At 33.6% G+C, this 15,123-nt stretch overlaps 7 protein-coding genes across 8 annotated transcripts; 2 read left to right on the top strand and 5 right to left on the bottom strand.

Annotated features, from left to right (window-relative positions):
- Nucleotides 1-6,724: 6,724 nt before the first annotated feature.
- Nucleotides 6,725-7,401, bottom strand: OCT59_029250 (uncharacterized protein; the record flags this gene model as incomplete). 2 transcript variants are annotated; one of them, XM_066142601.1, is made up of 3 exons in its annotated part: nt 6,725-6,911; nt 7,091-7,223; nt 7,308-7,401. In XM_066142601.1, 3 exons carry the CDS (start codon nt 7,399-7,401, stop codon nt 6,725-6,727), a joined length of 414 nt encoding a protein of 137 aa, XP_065994584.1. The 2 variants fall into 2 exon arrangements, with proteins under 2 accessions (XP_065994584.1, XP_065994583.1); XM_066142600.1 differs by having other exon boundaries at nt 6,787-6,853.
- Nucleotides 7,402-8,128: 727 nt separating this feature from the next.
- On the bottom strand, nt 8,129-8,464 carry OCT59_029251 (uncharacterized protein; the record flags this gene model as incomplete). The annotated part of the gene is made up of 1 exon (XM_066142608.1): nt 8,129-8,464. The coding sequence occupies one exon, from the start codon at nt 8,462-8,464 to the stop codon at nt 8,129-8,131; it is 336 nt and encodes a 111-aa protein (XP_065994585.1).
- A 665-nt stretch (nt 8,465-9,129) lies between these two features.
- Nucleotides 9,130-10,239, top strand: OCT59_029252 (uncharacterized protein; the record flags this gene model as incomplete). The annotated part of the gene is made up of 2 exons (XM_025319556.2): nt 9,130-9,793; nt 9,910-10,239. 2 exons carry the CDS (start codon nt 9,130-9,132, stop codon nt 9,996-9,998), a joined length of 753 nt encoding a protein of 250 aa, XP_025173493.1. The 3' UTR covers nt 9,999-10,239.
- Nucleotides 10,240-11,411: 1,172 nt separating this feature from the next.
- On the bottom strand, nt 11,412-11,776 carry OCT59_029253 (uncharacterized protein; the record flags this gene model as incomplete). Its single annotated transcript, XM_025319557.2, has 3 exons — nt 11,412-11,515; nt 11,583-11,667; nt 11,753-11,776. 3 exons carry the CDS (start codon nt 11,774-11,776, stop codon nt 11,412-11,414), a joined length of 213 nt encoding a protein of 70 aa, XP_025173495.2.
- Nucleotides 11,777-12,024: 248 nt separating this feature from the next.
- Nucleotides 12,025-12,893, bottom strand: OCT59_029254 (uncharacterized protein; the record flags this gene model as incomplete). Its single annotated transcript, XM_066142637.1, has 3 exons — nt 12,025-12,092; nt 12,158-12,228; nt 12,793-12,893. 3 exons carry the CDS (start codon nt 12,891-12,893, stop codon nt 12,025-12,027), a joined length of 240 nt encoding a protein of 79 aa, XP_065994586.1.
- An 859-nt stretch (nt 12,894-13,752) lies between these two features.
- OCT59_029255 (uncharacterized protein) lies at nt 13,753-14,379 on the top strand (the record flags this gene model as incomplete). The annotated part of the gene is made up of 1 exon (XM_066142647.1): nt 13,753-14,379. One exon carries the CDS (start codon nt 13,753-13,755, stop codon nt 14,377-14,379), a length of 627 nt encoding a protein of 208 aa, XP_065994587.1.
- Nucleotides 14,380-14,588: 209 nt separating this feature from the next.
- On the bottom strand, nt 14,589-15,062 carry OCT59_029256 (uncharacterized protein; the record flags this gene model as incomplete). The annotated part of the gene is made up of 1 exon (XM_025319558.2): nt 14,589-15,062. The coding sequence occupies one exon, from the start codon at nt 15,060-15,062 to the stop codon at nt 14,589-14,591; it is 474 nt and encodes a 157-aa protein (XP_025173496.2).
- Nucleotides 15,063-15,123: the final 61 nt, after the last annotated feature.

Genomic DNA, 15,123 nt, shown 5'->3' on the forward strand with positions numbered 1-15,123 from the left:
AGAGTTTCAACTATTATTGCAGATTGGCCGGAGGCCGCAAGTTTTTGTTTAGTTTATAAATCCTCCAATTCAAACCTTCCATGTCACTCCTGTTTAGTTAAAAGGGAAAATCTTGCAAATATAGACTTATCGGTTAACGATGTAATACTAAGAACTCATGATGAAATGCGTAAACATTTTGAAAATGATACACAAAGATCTGTTTGCATAGAATCTGTACATAATTTTTTTTGGGATTTACCGTAAGTATGCAAAAGTAGAAATAATTATAATAACATATATATCTATTAATTATAAATATTTATATTATCAAGGAATATAAATATCTACTTGGCTACTGTTCCTGACAGAATGCATCATTTAGATTTAGGTTTATTTCGTTATCAAATTATCTTCACGTGCGATATCTTAAAATTGCAACATGTTAATGGTAATAAATTAGTTGAAGAAGTAGATCGCCGTCTAGCAGCAATCCCACGTTTTCCCGCCATTAAAATTTTTTCCAATGGACTGCAGTCAATTGCAAGATTAACTGCTAATGAATATCGAAGTTTGATGAAAGTCATGATATTTGTTATTGATAATTTATATGATGAAAATAACAATGAAGTAGATAATTTTGTAAATAATGATGATCTTACGAAATTGTACGAATATTGGAATGAAATGTATATTTTAAGTAGATATGAAGAATTTAGTGAAAGGGACTTGGAGAAATTTAATGTATGTATTAAAATTTTAGTAAAATTGAAAATTTAAATTAAATAAATTAAATTAACATTTAAGTTTTAGAATGCAATACATAGATGGGCCCGGATGTTTGTCAAGGCTTTTAAATTTGTTTCTCCTTCCAATTTGAAGTTACCTAAATTGCATTCATGGGTTTATCATATTATTGACTCAATACGATCTTATGGCGCAATAAATGGCTATACTACAGAAACTTACGAAAGTCTTCACAAATATTTCGTTAAAATACCCTACCGAATTAGCAATAAAAAAGATGTCAAACCTCAGATTTTACGAACTGTAAGTATTTGAAAATTTTATTTATTGTATATATTTATTATATAACTTAAGATGGAAATTAAATTAATAGATAAAACGTCAAGCAATATCTATTAGAATGTCTCAACATTCAGTGAATCCGGCAAAAACACCTCGCACTTGTAAATTTTCTGCAAGACTCTTTGAATTCTCTTTACAAGATGCAAATACATTTTTTAATGAAAAAAAAGATTCTGTAGACAATAAAATGCAGACTGGTTTTGCTAGATTTATAAGTTGTCTGGATTCATATCTAGATTTACTTGATGGTTTCACAATTATTGGTGAAACCCGAATAAACATATACGGATCGGTAACACTGGAAAATGGTGCCATAATGCGTGCCACAAACAGGTATCATAATAAAGTATGGTTTAGCGACATAGCTATTTCAATGGATTCTGAAGAATCAAATGATTATATATCAGACAAAGGACTTTGTTATGGACAGGTATTTTTCCAATTTATGTAATAATTTATTATAAAAGTATTAATAAATATTTATTATTTATAGGCCTTATTGTTAGCAGAAGTATTAACAGACCCACCGCTAAATCTCGCATTAATTCAATGGTACGATTTTAAATCTAAAAGGAACCCATATTTATATGGATGTCCTCACTTAAAATTGATAGAATTATATAACTTTGTAGCTATAGAGTCTATACATGGTGTCGTTCACATAGTACCCCGATTTGATAAACAAAATGAATATTTCGTAAATAAATATATTTTTTAGTCACTTGATATAGGAGTTTTGATTTATTTTAATAAAATTATATCCTTAAAAGAATTTATGGTCACGTTTTCCATATCATAAATAAAATGCAGATTTATTTATTTAATTATTAACAACATGGGTGTGACATAAATAAATCGTGACTGAAATTTGTGTTCAATTTGTGTTGATAATTCTGGTAAAAAATTTGTTAATTTTGGCCAAATTTCGTTAAATTTGTTAAATTTGTGTTGAGTTTGTGTTGAATTTGTGTTGCGTAATTTTTTATTTATCACAAGGGGATGATATTTAGTAATTGCATGTACGACGTACAAGATTTTTTTTATGATTTTTTTAAGAAATGTACGCAAAATATTTAATCAGAATATAATTGTTTTATTTTTAAATATGATATATTGATGATTTTTTTTTAAAAATTCAATAGAATGTGCTAATAATAAATTGTTTTATTTTTTTTTTTTTTTTTTTTTTTGCAAGGTAGTGCAATTTGTGAGTTTATTAATTATATATAAGAATACAAAAGCATCTGTTATATAACTAATTTATTAAAACTCCAAACCAGTTCCCCATCCATAAGATTGCTCCTGTGCCCTACCATCACCTTATAAAATTCACCTATATCCTTCTATAGTTACTATTGAATTATATAGGATCACCATATTATAAGATTTAAATTGTTTTATTTTTAAATATAATATATTGATATTTATATTTAAATAACCAAAACATGTACATGATTTTTAATTATTTTTAATTGAAATCAAACTAAGATTTTTTTTTTTAAAAAAAAAATTAAAATAAATTAAGTGATTTATATCTATATTTAGAATCATGATATTTATATTTAGATAATCCATATCCGCATGAGATTTAATTAATATGTTTAATGATGAAAAGTCTAATAAATTAAATTTTAATTGAAACGAGAAATAAAATCAAACCAAAGAGGTATTGTTCAAATTTTATTTAAAGTGACATTTTACGACTTTCTTTCAAATTTTTACTCATCCCAAAATCAAATTATAAAAATAAAATCAAATCTAATAATGCCTCGCCAAACACGTCGTCGTTCCTATAACGTCCATTGGAACTGGGCTATGATGGACGAACTTGTCGACATACGCCGCGACAGAAACCGCGCCTACCATAATATTAATGGTAGAAGCCGCCATGATTTTGGGGACTCTGTTGCCAATAGGTTCATATGACTAATATCTATAATTTTCTTTAAGAAAGAATTTAAATTCAAATTAACCAATCCATTTAATTGAATCAGAATAAATAGAATATTTCGAACGAGGGTTTCCGGGCAACAGTGCAGCCAAAAGTGGAGGAACCTCGTCAGGGATTACCATGTAAGTAAATAAATAAAATTACATTCATTTAAATTAAATGTATTTACCGAATATTCAAACTGATTTTGATATTTAGAACTATGTCCTTTATCGTAATGGTACCCCTGATCGGCCTGGGCGGCGGCTGTGGACGCGTACCGGCCAAAAGATATTATCGCGAATTTAGAACGAGATTTTGGGAGAGGCCGGGTAATTATACTATAATAAAATTTTATAATTAATATTACATTCTATTTTACGTTCACATTTTAAATTTGATAAATTTGATCAATTTTAGATACGCGTGACGATCGTAAGAGAAGGAGAAACTTACCTACGTATCGTAGAAGATAATTATTTTTATTTTTTTATTTATTAAGTGAGTAGCTAGGCCCAGTCCGTACCAAATATCGGCTGGAGACTCACGTTTTTTTTGGGCTGTGACTGATACTGACGTCCACGCCGTACAGCCTGGGTACTATTTTATAAAATAGTAGCGAACAAGTATCAAATGTATATTTTTTTATTAAGTTATAATAAAAATTAGAATTTACTTTAATTTTTAACATAAAAATTGTAAATAATAAAAAATTCGTAAATAAAAATAAATTTGCTTTCCCAAACTTAAAAAAAAAGGTGTTTATATAAAAGAAAAGGTGTTGATATTATTTTTGATTATTCAATAGTATCACATGCCCCTTGTATACGTTTTACTGCATACGCAGTTTACAATCTCGTAAATTTTCAAAACGGAATATTACGCAGGTTTACAGTCTCGTAAATTTTCGAAATATTTCAACCGTAATATTACGCAGGTTTACAGTTTCGTAAATTTTCGAAATATTTTAACCGTAATATTACGCAGGTTTACAGTCTCGTAAATTTTCGAAATATTTCAACCGTAATATTACGCAGGTTTACAGTCTCGTAAATTTTCGAAATATTTTAACCGTAATATTACGCAGATTTACAGTCTCGTAAATTTTCGAAATATTTCAACCGTAATATTACGCAGGTTTACAGTTTCGTAAATTTTCGAAATATTTTAACCGTAATATTACGCAGATTTACAGTCTCGTAAATTTTCGAAATATTTCAACCGTAATATTACGCAGGTTTACAGTTTCGTAAATTTGCAGAATATTTTGACCGTAATATTGCGTAAATCTTACGATATTGTAAACTTACGTAATATTTTAACCGTAATATCACATAAATCTTACGAAATTGTAAACTTACGTAATATTTTGAAATTTTTCGAAATATTATGCCATAAACTTTCATAAACTTACAAAATCGTAAACTTACGCAATTTTTCGCGCTATAAAATTTCCTGATGTATGAATGTCAAGAAGGAAAAAGAATTCGCGCAGCTCTGATTCTTGTTTCATGTGACATACCGGCTGCAAGAAAAATTTGCGGACATATTTCCGCTTTGGTGTCGTGTCATAGATGCGAAAAGAAGGCGAATTATGAAAATCGGCAGCATAATTTCGCTGGGATAAATGAAATAGACGAATGGTTTACTTGCCGTGATTTGGCTCAACATCGTCAAGATGCTATAGGATGGAGACGCTGTAATTCGGACGCAGCAAGAAAGCGATTTGTAAAGCAAACTGAAGTTAGATGGTCCGAATTATTGCGTTTACCATATTTCAATCCAATTCGGTTCATTACAATCGACCCGATGCACTGCTTGTTTCTGGGCATCGCAAAATGGATTGTAAGAAGACTTTGGATCGAAAATGGCGTATTAACAACACATATTTTGAAAACAGTTCAGAAAAAAATGGATGAATTTAAAGTTCCAGCTGACTTGGGTCGAATCCCGGGAAAAGTCGATTGTGGAGATGGGTTTTCAAATTTTACTGCGGATCAATGGCGAATATTTTTTACAATATATGCAACGGTCTCTCTCTGGGAACATCTTTTTAAGAATGACCAGAAGATTCTTGTGAATTTTGTGAGAATTTGTTCAATTTCAGTAAGTCGAATTGTAGAAGTCGATTTCATGAGAGAGGCGCATCAGAGGCTAATTAACCTAGTGAAGTTGATAGAAGAAAATTACGGTCGTGATAAAATCACACCAAATTTACATTTATCACTTCACTTATGTGAATGCTCACTCGACTATGGACCTTTATATACATTCTGGTGTTTTTCCTTTGAGCGCATGAATGGCATGCTAGGTATAATATTTTAAATATTCTTGTTACTTTCTAAAATAATGCATTTTTATCAACTTTTGTTTAAAATAAATTTAGGCTCTTTTCCGAATAGCAGAAGGAAAATTGAACCGGAAATTATGCGCCGCCTGATGTTTGATAATCAAATCAGTAATATCATTAATTCCGGCGTGGAATCAAAGGGCCTAGATTTGATTAGTAATAGACCATCTGTTGGCTCTCTATCAGAAGCCGACCAATTTTCTGCTGATGAAATGAGGCGATTTTGGTTGACTTTAAGAAACATTCATGAATCGACCCACTCAACAGGAAAAGAAGCATTTCCGGGCGAAATGCTCAGACCAGTATTTAACGATATTGTAATGTCAAGTGATATGCTTGACTTAATAGTTGAATACTACATGGCGAGCTACGAAACGATAGAATTTCGGAAACCATTTGGAGAGGGTGCAGAAGATTCGATAATAGTTCAAGTTAAAATGAATCAATTTGGAAGGTGCCGAATTGGTTCTGAAATATTCGGCTCTTCAATATCATCACGTCATGTAAAAAGCTCATTTATCTTGGCAAAATTTATGACAGAAAGTGGTGATATCGATTGCTATCCTGGACAAGTCCAATACTTTTTTACACATGCCGTTAATTTGCCGGATGGGTTATCCGAACATAATCTAGCATTTATTCGCTGGTATAAACCTGCAGAATCATCAAATATTCGGTATCATTTCAGAGTTAGAGATGACGAAATATGCAATGTTGAATTATGGAGTACCAAGTTTTACCCAGAATCCCGCGACTGTATTATTCCAGTTCATCATATTTTTGGCCGATTTATACCAACGAAATACCGAATTTCAGGCAGGAGAAGTTCAAACGTCTATTTAGCGGTAAATCCAGTCAATAGAAAATTTCATATTTGCTGAAATTAGTATCTTTTTCGAACTTTATTTTGATGAAATGACATATAATTTCAAATAATACAAATATCGGAATTTATTAAATTTCAAAATAATACAAATTTCAAATAATACAAATATCGGAATTTATTAAATGTTAAAACAATACAAATTTCAAATAATACAAATATCGGAATTTATTAAATGTTAAAACAATACAATACAAATATCAGAATTATTAAATGTCAAATTTACATATAATATAATTATCGGAATGTCGAAATATTATAATGTGCAAACATCGGAATTTGAAACAAATATCGGAATTTGCACCGCAAATTGGCTATGCCGAATGTCATCTGATATGCAGCCGATTATCGATCATATCCGAAATTTATCTAAAATTTGGCCGAAATTTGGCCGATTTGCCTTACTTCCGATTTGCCTTATTTCGACTAGTGTGATCAGACAGCCTATTCGCGTCTTTGTTGCTCCGCGTGCAATAAGTATTTTCCAACTTACTTATTTAACGAACCACAAAAAAACGTTGCATCCTGTCAGCCGTGGACGACCTAAAGGGAAATCTAGAGAACAAAATTCGAGAGTCCTTGACGATTTCTCTCTTCTTCCATCACAGCAAAAGCAACCTCTCTTTGACGAAACATATTTAAGAGATTGCATGTCAGATAAAGAATGATAGTCGTATATACTGAAAATTTTTTTAATAAAGCATGTATAAAATCTAAGCCACTAATATCACGTGATTTATAATAAACTGTGTAACCTAAGATCCCCTGCCACCCACCCACCCCCTAAAATATTAGGTAATATATGTCCTGGCCCTAATTTAAATGACTAATATAAAAAGCAGAAAGGAAATAAACTTACAGGTATTTCTTTCGTAACAAACTTATCCATTTCACCAGTGCTTTCTGCTTCATGTTCAACTTTACTGGGATGTTTCCTTTATAAGTGTTTGTGAAGATTTGTTGTGTTTCCGCTAGCTCACTTATACTTAGCGCTTAATTATTTAAATTGACACAATTTTATATACAAAAATGATTAAAAATATATTACAAACAATATACTCATTCGCAGTAATTACATTGGGCTTTTGTTGATTCCTCAACCAACGTAAAATGAGACCTAACAGTACTAGTAGTTTGTGAAGAACCACCAGAACTTAAATTTTCAGTCATTTTAAACTGATTAACATATAAATTGGGAAGTTGTAATACTCGAAGGAAAAAAAATCGATATAATCGATATAAAAAAAAGATCGTTATGAATAATCTAAAAAAATTTACGTATTACGTATCGATTTCAATTTGGGTTACACGAGTTGAGTCAATTTCGATTTCAGATCAAAATCGACTCGACTCGTGATTAACTCGTGACTCGACTCGTCATATCAATTTGGGAAAATTATCAAATCGAACTTGACTTGACTTGACTTGACTCGACCAACTCGTGAGTCAACTTAACTCGTTTTGGAGCACTAATCATTGTGCTAATCCCAATAAGCTAATTAAATAATGTAGATCTGCAAATGGCTGATTCAAATCAATCCACAAATGGAAATCATGCCAGAACTTTTGAGCAAAAAAAAACATAATAGGCAAATTATGCCAGAACTTTCCAAATATCACTACCGGATTAATTATTGATCTGACACCATGATCTGACCCGCGATCTGACCCACGATCTGACCCTAAAGATTTGCAAAATATCTGACGGCATCTTGGCCTGGCTTCATTATTACAAAAATAGCACTCTGTTGATCGGCCATTATTACAAAAATAGGATATCTGGATCTAAAAATAAGAGTACTGCGTAAATAACAGGGCATAGTTAAATCACAGGAGATGACGTTTACATGATATCTACGTGATTTTGAAAGAAAATATACCTTTAGAAAATGATTATTTATCCTCGAGCTTCAGGACCTTTATTTTCGGCATTATTAAGCAAATCTACCACTTTTTCTGTGAATGTCACTTTGTGTAGTGTCGCAACTGACCTACGACTTAACCACCCTTTTTTACCCTCCCCTATTTGAATAATGAAATCCACTATGTGGTCGTCTATTTTATTTCTAAGATATTCTGCTTTAAAAATATGACCAGCTTGAATGGATGCTTCATGAAAGACCTTCGCATTAAATACCTCCTTCATTAAGCAGTGATATGCTTTTTCTCTTGGATCATCGCATTGGTTTTTGAGCTTAATCGAAAGATTAATAAAGTTATCAATCCAAGGCATGTTTTTTCGATCGTATGATAATACTTCGTGAACTTCATCGACTATGAGACCTTGACATACAAGTTCTCATAATTCCGTATCCGATACTATCATATCGTTGGAGTGAGATGATAATCCCTCTGGGATCGTTTCATTGGCTGATGATGAAGTTGCTGATTCCAAAATTTTACGGTTAAACGATATTGAGTATGATATATACCTCCCGATGTTGTATAGTATAGTTGACAAATATCTATACAGTATAGTTTTTATCCATACAGTATAATTTTTTATTTATTTTATATAGTATAGCTTTTATCTATACAGTATAGTTTTTTTATACTATACTATACACCATCGAAGGTATATATCATACTCAATAACTATATTATCGAAATTTTATATCTTTACATTTACTTGAAACAGTCTCACTCACATGTATACTTGTCGCCCATTACCCAAAAAAGGTTTAAACAATGATTCATAAGAATCATAGCCCTTCATGATGAGATGACGGAAAATAACTATTTTTAGAATTAATAAGTCATCTAACTATTACAATGATTATAACGTATTAATTAGTACTTAAAGGGTTAAAGATCAGCCTGATTATCAATCTAATCTCTTTCTTTTCCAAACTATTGTCCGATTATCAATCTAATCTCTTTCTTTTCCAAATTATTTGTATGGCAAGTTTATCAAAGCTCGACAATTGGTTGAACGATTATCATGAACAAATATGCAATCGACATGAGAATAGAAAGTATGAAGATATTGTCAAGTTCTCTGAAATTTGTACTAATACCCGAAGAATTAATGACATGCAAGCATCAATTTGGGAACTGTGCAGAGTGTGCGTGTTAGGAGATGCTAACCGGGCGGGAGAAAAATACAAGGCGAAACCGTGCAATTATATACTCCCTATCCATAGAAATGAAAACAATGCTCGCGATGAAACCATGTGCATTTTGCAAAAAACTAGCAGACGAGTTGAATCGAAGGGGCTGGGCGATGATAGTTCATGTATGATAGTTGATACGTTTGTTGACGAATCCGTCCGTCGCAATTTAGCATCTTCTATTTCGTATGATTTACCCACCAATAGCGCTGATCCAGAAAAGCTTGGCTGTTACTATAGATGCGTCGCAAAATTTGGATTTAACCATATTATTGTAATTGGAGGATTGTCATGTGGGTTGCTCTTTATTGATTGCTACAAACGGGTTTTTCAATGGGAGGATATGGAACAGGTGTTATGGCCAGTAGGGAATTCACTTGAAGATGTGATTCCATATGAAGATCTTGTCATATGGACTGTAGAAGATGGTGTCGTGTATGAAGAATCCAAAGGTATGTCCATAGGCATTGTTATTTATTTTAAAATTAATACTGTCATTTCTTGGCTGTGATTTAATAATGGGAGTAAAGATGTGGGATTTTTTTTTAATTAAGTTTCTTCTTTTTAGATTCTTTAATACCAGATTCTCTTAAAGAAAAAGGCACAAAAAAAGGCACAAAAAATAAACGCTCAAGGAAGAAAAAGAAAAAAAAATAACGGAATCAAGATGACTTTATATATTGCTTAAAGATCAGAAGATTAGAAACAAAAATAATATTAAATAATTTACTATTTTACATTGTAACAATTCTATATTCAAAACAAAAATGATATAATATCTGCTTGTAATTGCTAAATATATAATTTAATTCCCCTATCGAATTGCTAAATATATAATTTAATTCCCCTACTCAAATTATCGAATAAAATATTCGTGCTTGAAAATTGAAATATACAATTCAGAAAAATCTACTTCTCGTACGCCTTTAAACCATATAATATCCTGACATTAGCAGTGATTCCTGAGCCGAACGAACTGAAATTAATAATTATTACTTGTAAGCCAGCTAAATCAGTTTCTGAATACGCTATACTTTATAAACCTTTTTCATACCATGACACAATGTTTAGATATGCCTCAAGACTTTTATCTAAGACTTTCTTGTTGAACTCGATGATAAAGGGGGGCCGAAGTCATGATAGTGTAAAGATAGTCAAAATCATGGTACTGTATCATTTGTTTGAGAGAGAGGATATCAAAAGTATCGAATCATTTTGCGTCTGCACGTAATCATGCGAAAATTTATCTACAATTTAAATGTGGAGTTACATATATTAATTATAGAAGATCGAAGCTTTTGGATGCCTGATTAACAAATTCCTTAATTTTTCGTATCCTTTCTGGAACAACAATATCCAGTTTTTTGTCATACCATACTTCAAGAAGGAAAATTCCATTATCTTGACACATGCATCATTTTTTCCGATCACGATTAACAATATCTTCGAGTTTTTTAACATCCTTATACCAGCTAGTGCTATGAAGTCGATGCTGAGCCCCTTGCACCTCTAATGCAATTCGATATTTTTGGAAGAAAGCATCAAGCTCTAATCCATTTAAGAAAGGAGGGCGATATTCGATAATAGATTCCTCATTAAGAATTTCCTTAGCTATCTGGATACATCTAGTCTGGAATTTGCGATTTTTCTTATCTTCTCTCTCTGCCTGATCCTGCTCTAGTTTTAAAATTCTAGCATCTATTTCTGCCTGATCCTGCTTTAGTTTAGTGATCAATACTTCAAACCTAGCTTTCTCATCAGTTATCTTAGCCTCAAGTTCAGTGATCAATACTTTAAGATCAGATGACATGATAGATAATATTTTCATACACGAAAGAATTATTCAATGTTACATGTACGTGGTAAATGTAAAATTGCTTTATTATTACATGCAAAAAAATAAATACAAATGTTCGGGACGTAGCCCGTGATACATGACGTCTATGCTAGTGTCCTATACAATTATTTTTTTCTTGATTATCTCTTCTACACGGCGCTTCTTATTTGCAGGTTCTTCACTAGCTGATACCCTATCTTTTAACAAACCCACTATAACCCCTAAAATCCTCTTCACATTCTTGCGCAAGTCGGTTCAGTCAGAGAGATGCGATACTCAGTCTTGCTCGTACAATAGATAGCCTCGGTGCTATGTAGAATGAAATACCAGTCCGTGGCTAAGAAATTGTGAGAGTTAGTGTTGCAAAAGCGAAACAGAAACCTTCACTAGAGTCATTTTCTCACCTGTTGTGACGATACCATAGACATATTCATACTCCTCGAATGCTTCATCAGCCGTACGCTTTTTCTTGAGCGTATCTAAGTTCATCTATGTTTACAGATGACGATTGGTTAGTATATTCTGATAGAAGGATAGTCGAATGGAGGCTAGACATAAAAAAGGTATTACTTACTTCGCACGAACTTCGACATTGCATAAGGTTCTGAGCCACTCCTTTCCCTGGCTGGTTTTGCTTTCCTTCGGTTATGCATATTATTTCTTCGAGCAAATCATCCAGTATTTTCTTGATCGCATAATCTACACGGCCGGAACTTTCTTCACCAGATACATTCATCTGAGGCAAGATTACCAATCCTCCGAGGATGCTGACAGCAGTATGAAGGATTGTAGAAATGTATTCGCAACGCATAGCCTCATTACTATCTACGACTGGCCCCATGTTTTTTATCCTACGAAGAATGTCATCAATGCAGAGCTTAAGCTCTGGAGATTTTTCATCGATTGGGTGGGGACTATAAATTCAGAATACGTGAGTTGTTATTCGTAACGAAAAAAGGTTGGCATGTGCATAACTTACCTGGTGTGAACTGGGGGATGCTCGTTATACTACTACTCTTAATGCCGTATTTTTCTAACACTTCCTCCAAACTGCGGTATGAGGAAAACGCACGCTTCTTTTTCTCCTTACACTCCTTAGCGAAGTCCGCAAGCCTTGACGCAGGTCCTCCCTTCATGCCATAATCTCGAAAATCTTGCTTAGTCGCCTTGAGAAAGTCCCGGCCATTTATTCTCTCTTTCTCGATTATAATCTTCCGGTTCAAGCTCTAAGTCCTCTTCCTTATGCAAGAAATCTATAAGCTCTTTCGTTTTATATTTTTTAATTTCGTCCGCCAACGAGACTGTCTCATTTCCAGCAACAGTAGTAGAGGTGGAAGCTGGAGTAAAAGGTGTACTAGTTTCAGACATAGTGTTACGTTTTTATAGGGATATTGGGCTCGGATAAAAAAAAATAGTGTTACGTTCCGGAGTGAAATAAAAATTTACTTCTGGGAAAAGCAAGCGTTAATATATGATTTTATGTAGCACAGGCATTGCATCATCACACGTGACCCGTTTCTCATATACGTTCGATAAAATAATACTTTATTTATGAAATAAAACGTTGCCGGAACCCGGCCTACAATACATAAAAATTGCGACTATATCGCATACTAGTTATAATAACCATATACATCCTCCTCTACAAGAATATGGCAAACGTCCGCAGTGAGATTCTCATCGAAAAAATCAGAAATCAAGCTCCCTTCTCGCATAGCAACGTATTTTACAGGTCCAAGGCGATATGCGCGAAGATAAAATGGAACGTTTCTGAATGGCTGTGGTAGCAGTTGCTGAATCTGAGTGTGGAGGTTTCTGACCGCATTTCCAAGAGGGATTGTAACTATTAGAGTGACATTATTGTTTGGAATTCCAGTGAAGCGACCGGTGGGAATTATAAGGCAGTTGAGAGTAATATTGGCCATATTTTCGTTTTCTGGAATGTAAGGGCTCGTTGTGAGAAATTGTCGCTTGCAGTAAACATGACTTCTGGCATATACATACCTCAATTATTTTTGCGGAAAGTTGGCTGAACTTCCACGTACCTCTACATGCTTTATATCTTGCTGGGAAAAAAGAGCGCCAAGCCGAAGTTAAGGAGATAAGAATAGTGATTAGCATTGTCGTATGATGCCAAGAGTTCTATGAAGGCACTTGCAAATGGAATCTTCATACCTTTTCACATGGAGATCTACCGGAAACACATATAGTTGGCTTTACGCCTGGCGATCTCGAAATTCTAAAGTCCTCAGCCCTTCATAGCATATGTTTTTGCCGTAACTATTTACTTTTGGAGTTGGTCCTGTGTTGCATGTAGACCTCCTTTCACATTTTTCTCATGATTGTTCAGGAAAAAATAAAGAATAAAGGTTAATATGTTTTTTCCATATATATGCGAAAATTAATATGTCGTACAAGACCTGACTGATGATCCACTTATTTTTGTCGCACAGGAGTGGCCCAGCAAATTCTTCCGAGCTGGTGATCCGGGTTGATGATCAGTATTCCGGACTCGGCCCTTAAGGCGCTTCGCTAAATTTTCCGCATTAAATATATTACTTTATTATAGCAATCATGGCAAATAATAATCCCGAAACGCTTGCTCAGTTTTATGGACTGTTTTTATATAAGAAGAAGGATATAATAGCTATTCAGGAGAAACTCGGTATTGGCCCTGGCAATGCAAATGAATTAGTAGTGCCTCCAGATTCCGAGCTCATGGGGAAAACACTTGCCGATTCTTACGAGCTGTTGTTAGAATTGGTAGGGGATTTAATACCGATTCAGGAGAAACTCAACATTGATGGTAATCCCATTCTAGAAGAGGCACTCCGAAGCAATAAAGCTTCTACGGATATTCCATTTGGTGAAATATTTAATTTGTTTATGTGTTTGGAAGAGGATATAATAGCAATTCAGGATAAACTCGACATTGTTGGCTATTCTAATCAAGAAAGGGCGGAAGAAGTTGATGAAAATATGAGAGCATGTCTCCGGAAGCTTAAGGAGTTTCATGGTCCCTTAGAGGATGATCCAGGTGTGATATTTCCGAAATATGGTGAAATGAGTGTAAAGAAAATTATGTTTACTGGAGAGGGGCTTCCATTATTTCCGAAGCTCTCTCCTCAACAATTGCACGAAATATTCGTCAAAAATCCATCTAGTGCCGGTCAATGCCCATGTCTAGAACAGGTTAGCTAATCTATATTTTTTATCACACAGGGCGCAAAAAAATCTTCCGAGCCACTCAGGGTTGATGATCATTGTAGGATCGGACTAAAAAAATCCTGCCTCATTTCTTCCCTTCGATCAAAGATCTTCAGGGTGGATAGCTATATATCAAATTAAGAAAAAACTATTCAGAACCATATTCACATTACCACCTCAAAGTTCTATGAATGAGGGGGATTTTAGAAACCAGCTAACATTGAATCTATTTCTGCTATCTGTCCATTGAAAGGGTTATAATCATCATTTTTAGGCTGAGATACCAGGCTTGGTGAATTTTCAGAATCAGATATGGGCTCCTTCGATTCTGGATCACCTAAAGCGTAATTTTTCCCCACATCAAGATGGTTAATTTTATGTCTTAATGCGATTTCTGAAAGATTGTCAAGATGTTGAGGGGTTGGATTTGGACCGGCATGAACCATCGAGGCATGTTTAGCTCCTATTTTTCTTAGAAGCTCAGGGGTAATCTCATCTTTGTCCTGATTAGTTTTTAAACTCTTTATAAATTTGGCAAATGGCACATTATTACGCTTTCCAGTTTCAGTATAAACTGGATCACGCAACTTCCCAGCTTTAATAGCGTCTTGAATCCAGGTAAGTAATTCCCTAGCACGTTCTGGATCCTTTTCCATAGAGAGTAAGCGCATAGGCATCGGTTTATCTCTTTGTTTGTGACATCCAGTGCAATACCAAGAATAACCAGCTTTATACCAC

This window comes from Rhizophagus irregularis, chromosome 9 (assembly GCF_026210795.1).
Source record: "Rhizophagus irregularis chromosome 9, complete sequence".
Classification (NCBI taxonomy): domain Eukaryota; kingdom Fungi; phylum Glomeromycota; class Glomeromycetes; order Glomerales; family Glomeraceae; genus Rhizophagus; species Rhizophagus irregularis.